At 46.6% G+C, this 8372-nt stretch overlaps 1 protein-coding gene across 1 annotated transcript; it reads left to right on the top strand.

Annotated features, from left to right (window-relative positions):
* Window positions 1-5038, top strand: DMRTC2 (DMRT like family C2; the record flags this gene model as incomplete). The annotated part of the gene is made up of 8 exons (XM_080703111.1): window positions 1-224; window positions 311-468; window positions 1652-1728; window positions 1953-2136; window positions 2507-2633; window positions 3686-3746; window positions 3892-4069; window positions 4926-5038. The coding sequence occupies 8 exons, from the start codon at window positions 1-3 to the stop codon at window positions 5036-5038; spliced, it is 1122 nt and encodes a 373-aa protein (XP_080559237.1).
* Between the last annotated feature and the right edge of the window lie 3334 nt (window positions 5039-8372).

Here is an 8372-nt window from a genome sequence, read left to right on the forward strand (position 1 = left end):
ATGGAATCCAATGAAACTCCTGCTGCCCACCACTGCTCTGCTGACTCTTCCTTGGGGGGTGAAACCAGAGCCCCCCAGAGTACAGAGCTTATCCCCAGAAGAACTGTCAGTCGATCTCCAACCTGTGCCCGCTGCCGCAACCATGGTGTTACTGCCCACCTCAAGGGTCACAAGCGCCTCTGCCTCTTTCAGGCTTGCGAGTGTCACAAATGTGTCCTCATCCTGTGAGTATAAGGGTCAGAAGGGAAGGAGGATGGGCCTCCTCCAAAGGGTGGCTCATTTTTATTTTCAATCCCTCTTTTTCTTTTAGGGAACGGCGAAGGGTCATGGCTGCCCAGGTGGCCTTGCGCAGGCAGCAGGAGGCACAGTTAAAGAGACACCTGGCTCAGGGATTGATAAGGAGAGGGTCAGCCCCTCTCAATGCTCCCACCCATGTCAAGAAGGCAGCCATTCGACCAGGGGTTCCTTGTGAGTGTCTCTGACTTGGAATGGGGCAGGAATTTGTGTGAAGAAAGCAAGCCAGATGTGGCGGTGCACTTTTGTAATCCCCATACTTGGGAGGCTGAGGCAAGAGGATCACAGGTTCTAGGACAGCCTCAGCAAGTAGTGAAACTCATCAACCTAGCAAGACCCTGTATCCAAATAAGAAATAAAATTGGGCTAGGGATGTAGTGCTACACATCTGTAATCCTAGTACTTGGGAGGCTGAGAAAGAGGATCACAGATCCAAAACCAGCTTCAGCAATGTAGTGAGACCCTGTTTCAAAATAAAAAATAAAATAGGGCTGGAGGTATAGTTCAGAGGTAGAATGGCCCCAGGTTCAATCCTCAGTACCACAAAATAAATAAAAGCCTAGTGTGGTGGCACATGCTTGTAATCCCAGCATTTGGGAGGCTGAGACAGGATCACAGGTTTGCAGATTCATGGCCAGCCCCAGCTACTTAATGAGACCCTTTGCAACTCAGTGAGACCCTGTTTCAAAATAAAGGATAAAGGCTGGGGATGTAGTTCAGAGGTAGAATTCCCATGGGTTCTACCCTCAGTACTGCAAAAAAAAAAAAACATATATATATATGCAGTCTTGTGGCACACATTTGTAATTCCAGTACCTGGGAGGCCAAGGAGGATATCAGGTTCAAAACCAAACTTAGCAACTTAATGAGGCTCTCAGAAACTCAGAGAGACCCTGTTTCCAAATTATATATTAAAAATGGGCCAGGTGTGATGGCACACAGTAATCCCAGTATTGAGGAGGCTGAAACAGGAGAATCACAAGTTTGCAGATTCATGGCCAGCCCCAGCTACTTAGTGAGGCCCTCTGCAACTTAGTGAGACCCTATTTTAAAATAATACAAATGGGGCTGAGGATATAGCTCAGAGAATGCCCCTGAGTTCCATCCCCAGTACCACAATAAATGAATAAATAAATGAATAAGAACGAATGGGGCATGGCTCAGAGGTAGAGGCCCTGGGTTCAATCCCCAGTACGAATAATAATAATAATAACAACAACAACAATAAAGTGTTTGGAGGGTGCAGTGAGATCTTCAAGTAGAAAATGGTCAGGGGAGATAATGAGCTCAGATAGGTTTGGGGTAAAATAGTGGTCAGGAGAAAGGACTCACTAGAGCTCTCCCTGGTCCCTCACAGCTGGAAAGGAGAACATAGCACCCCAACCTCAGAGTCCCCATGGGGCAGTCCCGCTGGCACTGACACCCCCTGGGAAGGTAAGGAGAGCCCGGGTCCTGAGTGAGTGGTTCCTACCCTACCTCCTCAAATCTCTTCCTCTGTGCCCTCAACACTTGTTTCTAGCCCTCACCCTGACATGCTATGGGTAAGTCATTTCTTTTCTGTGGATCAAATAGCTTTGGGGTCCAACAACCATCCTTGAACATGTCCACTCCTTCTCCAACCTTATACCCAGCTCTAGCCTGTGCCTTCTGCCCTACAGGAGAATTCCTGTGGGCCTCTGCTGCTCAGCCGTCCCCCAGAAACCCTGCCTTTGCCCTGGACTCCAGTGCCTCCCTGCCCTTGGGGGCCTGGACACTGGCTGCCTCCAGGCCTCTCCATGCCACCCCCGGTAGTGTGCTGTTTGCTATGCCAAGAACCTGCTGTCCCTCTGCATTCCTTCCCTGGTAAGAAGATAACTCATTACTTATTCAACAGGTACTTGGTGAGCCGGGCGGTGGTGCACGCTTGTAATCCCAGAATTTGGGAGGCTGAGACAGGAGGATCGCGGTTCGCGGACAGCCTCAGCTACTTAGTGAGGCCCTCTGCAACCCAGTGAGACCCTATTTCAAAATAAAGAATAAAAAATTGGGCAGGGGGTATAGCTCAGAGGTCAAATGCCTCTGGGTTCCATCCCCAGACCTGCAAAAAAATTAAATAAATAAATTAAATAAATAAATAAATAAATAAATAAAAGAGGTACTTGGTGCGGGGATGGAGGACAGAGCCATGACCTCTTACCTCCTCTACATACTCTGCATTCTCTTACCTTCTTAGGCTTTGATCCTGGAACTTCCCTCCGGCTGCCCACTCATGGGTCCCTCCCATCCTTCCCAGGATCTCGGTCGGTACTGACAGCCCCCCTCTCTGGAGAGCCCCAAGGGCCCCCTAACCTGCCTCACACGTGAGTAGGGACAGAAGGATGTGTATGTATTCTAAGCCTAACTCTGTGCTGGACACCACAGTATATGATAAAGAAGAAAAGAAAAAGAAGATATCAGACTAATAACTCTGCCATTTCTTCACTGTGAACCTGTGGAAAAGTATCGTACCCCTTTAAGCCTCTTCTTCTATTAGTAAATGGGAGATGCTATTCCTTTTAAGTCACTCTATTAATAATATTACATATTATAAATTATACATATCTAATATATATATCTACCACAGGCTCTGATCTTGAACAACTAGTTGTTAGTAAATCCCCTTAGACAGATAAAATGGAGTAAGTATGACTGCCTGCTGAAATAGAGAACCATAATAGAGTCCCGGAGGTCATCAGAGAAAGCTGCTTTTTGTGTGTGTGTGTGTGTGGGGGGGTTCTGGGGATGGAACCCAGGGGTATTTGATCTCCGAGCTACACCCCAAATACTGGGATTACAGGTGTGCACAGGATCTCACTAAGTTGTTAAGGGTAGCCTTGAACCTGCAATCCTTCTGTGTCAGCCTCTCAAGTACTGGGATTACAGGCATGTGCCACCAAGCCTGGCTTATTTTGCCCATTTTTTAAAAAACTGACACCATTGATTTCCTGTAATCTTCACAGTAGCCTGAGTGGAAAAAGCTAGAAAAAAATTTAATTTTATAAAAAATAACGCAGGTCAGTGAGACATAGTATCACATGCCTGTAATCCCAGTACTTGGGAGGCGGAGACAGGAGGATTTCAGGTTCAAAGCCAGCTTCGGCAGCTTAGTAAGACCACTTCTAAATAAAAAATAAAAAGGGCTGGAGGTGTAGTTTGGAAGTAGGATGCTTCTGGGTTGAATCTCCAGCACCACAAGAAGGGAAGGGAAGGAAAGGGAAGGGAAGGGAAGTCAAGACAGGAAACAAGACTTACCCAAGCCCACAAAACCCAACTGCTCAGTAGACTCTCAGATCCCCAGATCAGAATGTCTGACCCTCTCCCGCATGTAAACACCTGTTGTGTTTATTCTCCCTGATATCTCTCCTTGTTCTAGATGCTCAACTCTGATACTCCAGTCCTGTGGCACCCCAGACTCTCTTCTGCTACAGCCACAGGTCCTGGGAAGGAAGTGGCATGCAGGGCCGAGGGAGGAGGCTGAGCCCCGGGGAAGGGAAAAGCAGGGTTCTGTGAAGGAACCAGGGCCAAAGGAAACATCTGAAGTAGGGGTTCCCAGTCTGCTTCTCTCCCTTTCCTTTTCAGGCTCCTGGAGGAGCCTCTCGTCTAGCTTGGACATCTGCCCCCTCAGAGCGGCAGCTACAGCGGGAGGCAGCTGAGGCCCTTGTGGGTCTAAAAGATTCATCCCAGGCTCCCCGCCTGACCCCTTCTGTCCCTCCCAACCCTGCCTGGATCTCCCTCCTACACCCCTGTGGCCCACCAGGTAACCTGCTCCCTGAAAGGAGAGGATGGGATAAGGGTGTTGGTAAATAGAGGTCACTACGGTAAATAGTGACTAACAAAAAAAGAGGAGGAGGAGGAGGAATGAGAGAGGAGGTTAACAAGCTGAATGTCCTCAATATTTGGCTCCCAAATTCCTCAGCCTGGTCTCTGGGATTGCAGTTGAGGATTGTTCTCCAAATTGCGTTGACCAGCTTTGTGCTCAATGGAAATGTCCAGGAAAATGAGGCTCCAAAAGAGGCAAAAATTTTCCAAGGGTATATAGCAAGACTGTGAAGCCTGATTTCTTGACTCCATCCTAAAGCTCTCTCTAGACCCTAGCTGCCTCCTGAAATCTGGAGGAGTGAAAAAGTAACCAGTGTTTGGCCTCATAGGAGGTGATAACTGGAGTTTCCAGGAGCTTCCATTCTAATTGGGAAACCTGGATGATTTCACAAGGCACAGTGAAAGCTTAGAATCTTGTCCAGTGGTGAACTGGATCAGAAGAACCACTGGATCAGGGTGAGATGAGGCTGAAGAGGCTTCTGATTGTGGAGATCTGGCATGCCAGGCTTAGGGTTCTTAGATACCAGCAATTGTGCAGAAAGGGGAGCCAGGGAAGGTTTTTGAAATAGGCAGGGATATACTTGGAGACACTGGACTTTAGAAAAACATGTTTTCTGGCTTTAAGGGTAGGACTGAAGAAAGCAAGACTGGAGGTGGGAAAGTTAGCATGGAGAAGGTCTGCAGTAAGTCACATGAACAAGGATGAAGCCAGGATTGGATGGGGTAAACAGAGAAAGTTACTGGGAGGGGAAATAGATGTGATCTGGTCCTGCCCTATTCCTTCCTGCTTATAGCTCCTGCTGGAGGAAGAGGATTCCAGCCTGTTGGCCCATCTCTCCGACCCAGCCAAGCTCCCTCTGTCTCTCTGCATATTGGGCGTCTAGGGTCCATCTCCCTCCTGAGCTAGAAGTTCAGAGGTGGAAGCTGCTTCACCGGGGTAGAGAGCTGATAGTGTGCAGGCACTGCACATTTGGTATTTTATTTAACAGATTTTTGCATGGAATTTAATGTAGTAAAAGCTTCAAGCGCTTTGTTAGCTTTCAGTTCCTTTTGTAGCATGGGTATTTCCTTGATTGAAGGTAGATATTCTCATATTCTTCCTTAAGCCCTAGTACCTTTTTAAATTTCCAAGAGTGCAGTTTAAGCTGACCAGTAAATATGTTTTTGAATTAGTTCATGTTCTGCATATACCTACACATTCATGTCTGTCTCTATACGTGTGGAAACAGGAGAGTATTTCCATTTTGTATCTAGGTTTGTGTGTGTAAGCAAGAAATAAACCTTTGTCATTTTAAGCCACTGAGATTTGGGCATTATTTGTTATCACAGCCTGATCTAGTCTATCCTGATGAATGGAAAGAACTTGTTTAATTGACTTCTCAAAATGAAAATCAGCCAAGGAAGCATGGAGGTGCACACTTGTAATCCCAATACATGAGAGGCTGAGAAAGGAGGATCACAGGTTCGAAGGCAGCTTCAGCAACCTAGTGAAGTTCTCAGCAACTTAGCAAGACCCGTTCCAAAATAAAAAATAGGGCTGGGGGGGTAGCTTGGAGGTAAAGTGGCCCTAGGTTCAATCACAGAAAGGAAGGAAGGGAGGGAAGGAAAGAAAGAAAATAAAGAAAACCAGAGTAGGAAGTGTTAATATACACCCTTATAATCCCAGTTCTTGAGAGGCTGATAAAGGAGGTTCAAGGTCAGCCTCAGAAACCCAGCAAGGCCTGTTTCAAAACAAATAAAGTAGCTGGGCGTGGTGGCACACGCATGTAATCCCCGCGCTTGGGAGGCGGAGACAGGAGGATCTCGCAGGTTCGTAGCCAGCCTCTCTGGTTTAAGAGACCCTGTTTCCAAATAAAAATATAAAAAATAGGTCTGGGAGTGTAGCCCGGAGGTAGAAGAGTTTCCAGGAACCCCGGTACCACACACACACACACACACAAACACAAAAACAAACAATAAAGTACAAGGAGTATAGCTCAGAGGTAGAATGACCCTGGATTAAATTCCTGGAAGGGAAGGGAGGGATATTAAGAACTACCACAAGCCAGGCATGGCAGCACACGCGTAATCCAGTACTTGGGAGGCTGAGACAGGAGGTTCATGGCCAGCCTCAGCTAGGAGTGAGGCCCTTTATAACTTAGTGAGACCCTGTTTCAAAATAAAGAACAAAAATAGGTCTGGGGCCAGGTGTGGTGGCACACACTTGTAATCCCCGCGCTTGGGAGGCTGAGACAGGAGGATCACACAGGTTCAAAGCCAGCCTCAGCTATTTAGTGAGGCTCTCAGCAACTTAGTGAGACTCTGTTTCCAAATAAAATAGAAAATACATCTGGGAGTATAGCCCAGGTGTAGAAAGCCCCTGGATTCCATCCCTAGTACCTAAAAAAAAAAAAAATAGGTCTGAGGGTGTAATTTGGAGGTTGAAGCCCCTGGGTTCAATCCCTAATACCACACACCTCCAGTACTTCAAAAGTAAAATAAAATAGGGCTTGGGGTGTAGCTCAGAGATAAAGCACACCTAGTTCAATCTCTAGGCCACACACATCTTTTTCTAGTTAAACTATTATTAAGTAACAAGATCTCGCCTGCATTTGTTGATTAGTCCTCAGATGTTGAGTCCTTCTTGAACTGTTCTACATATATGAAGACCTGGTTCCATTCTCACCCTTAGGAGGAGCAGTCAGAAAGACCTAACAGCAGATTCTTTTTCCTAATGTTACCTACACCCCTCTTTTTCCTCTAGTAACTCATTCATGATAATAGCCCTAATAGCAACTTTTTATTAGGGGCCTTGGGAAGGTGGACTGGTTCTATTCCCTAGCAGATGACAGAGTAACAAACCTGCAACACTTCTCAGGAAGCCTTGTAAAATAGCAAAAGACTCAAATCCACTTCACATCTCCCTTCACTCTCCAATTATAACTTAGATATATGATGGGTCCTTAATAGACCTGCCAAATCCTTGCTGTGCCATGCTCTCTCAGTGACAGATGACCAAGCCCACACAGTCACAGAGCAGGGAAGCACCGTAGTATGCAGTATGGCTAAGACTCTGCTACTCAGGGCTGCCCAAGGGTCCCCAGTGCACCCTGGTCACAAGGAAAGATAAAAGAGGAGTAAACTTGGAGCCAGGCAGGGTGACACATGCTTGTAATCCCATATTCGCGAGGCTGAAACGGGAGGATCACAGTTCATGGACAGCCTCAGCTCTTTAGTGAGGTCCTTTGCAACTCAGCGAGATCCTGCTTTAAAATAAAGAATAAAAAATAGAGCTGAGGGTGTACAAGCTTGGAGATAGAATGCCCCCAGGTTTCATCCCCAGTATCGCAAATTTTAAAAAAAGTAAATTTGGAGATAACGGATGGCCTGAGAAAGGGGAAGAAAAGAAAGTGATGGAATGGGGAAAGGAGCAAGAGTAGGACTTTCATTTCCTTAGAGCCTACCTCCCCTTTAGAGCCACAACTGGCAAGGCTTGGCACACAGCTAGGCCAACTTATCTTTCAAAAGATTAGGACCTCCCATTGATGCCTAAAGGGATGGGGCAGATCTCTGTGGAGATCAGCCTCAGGAACAGGGCAGACTCAGGAACTGCTGATGCTTCCACATTGCTACCTCTTCAAATACAGCACTGAGGCAGGAGCCTAAGCTGACACCAAAACTTTCTCCATTTAAACCTCATTTCCTTTAACTAGGCCCCATCAAATGTCTGTTCTATATGGGAGCAGTTAGAGGAAATCAGACTCAGGAAAAGAAACTGATATCCAACCCAAGCTTCCACACCCGACGAGCCAATCAAGACCTGCCCTGCTGCCCTGAGGCTATATAATCTGTGTGCTCATGTTGTTCAGGGCTTAGACTTGGGTTCTCTGGGCCCCACTAGCAGAAATAAATTCTCCTTCTTTATTTGGTCTCCATTCTCCTTGAGTCGTCATCTCTCCACACCTGGCCTCCTACAACAGCAATTTCCTTTTTTTTTTTTTTTTTTTTTTTTTTTTGCGTTGACAAGTTTACATATATACAGCCCTGTGACTACTGCCCTGCATAGACTCTCAGGAAATCCTGAGTTCTTCCCAAAAGCAAGATTCATCTTTTCACCAGACTCAGTATCTCTGTTAAACCCCTCAGGTGGAGTTATGTTCCTTAGAAGCCATGACCCCTCCCTATTTCACAGACTTGGTCACCTTAAGCAGGGCCGGTGTCTCTCCCTCTTCCCAAAATAAGTGTTCTCAGAGAACACAAGG

The sequence above is a fragment of the Muscardinus avellanarius genome (assembly GCF_963383645.1).
Source record: "Muscardinus avellanarius genome assembly, chromosome: 10".
In the NCBI taxonomy this organism is placed as follows: Eukaryota; Metazoa; Chordata; class Mammalia; order Rodentia; family Gliridae; genus Muscardinus; species Muscardinus avellanarius.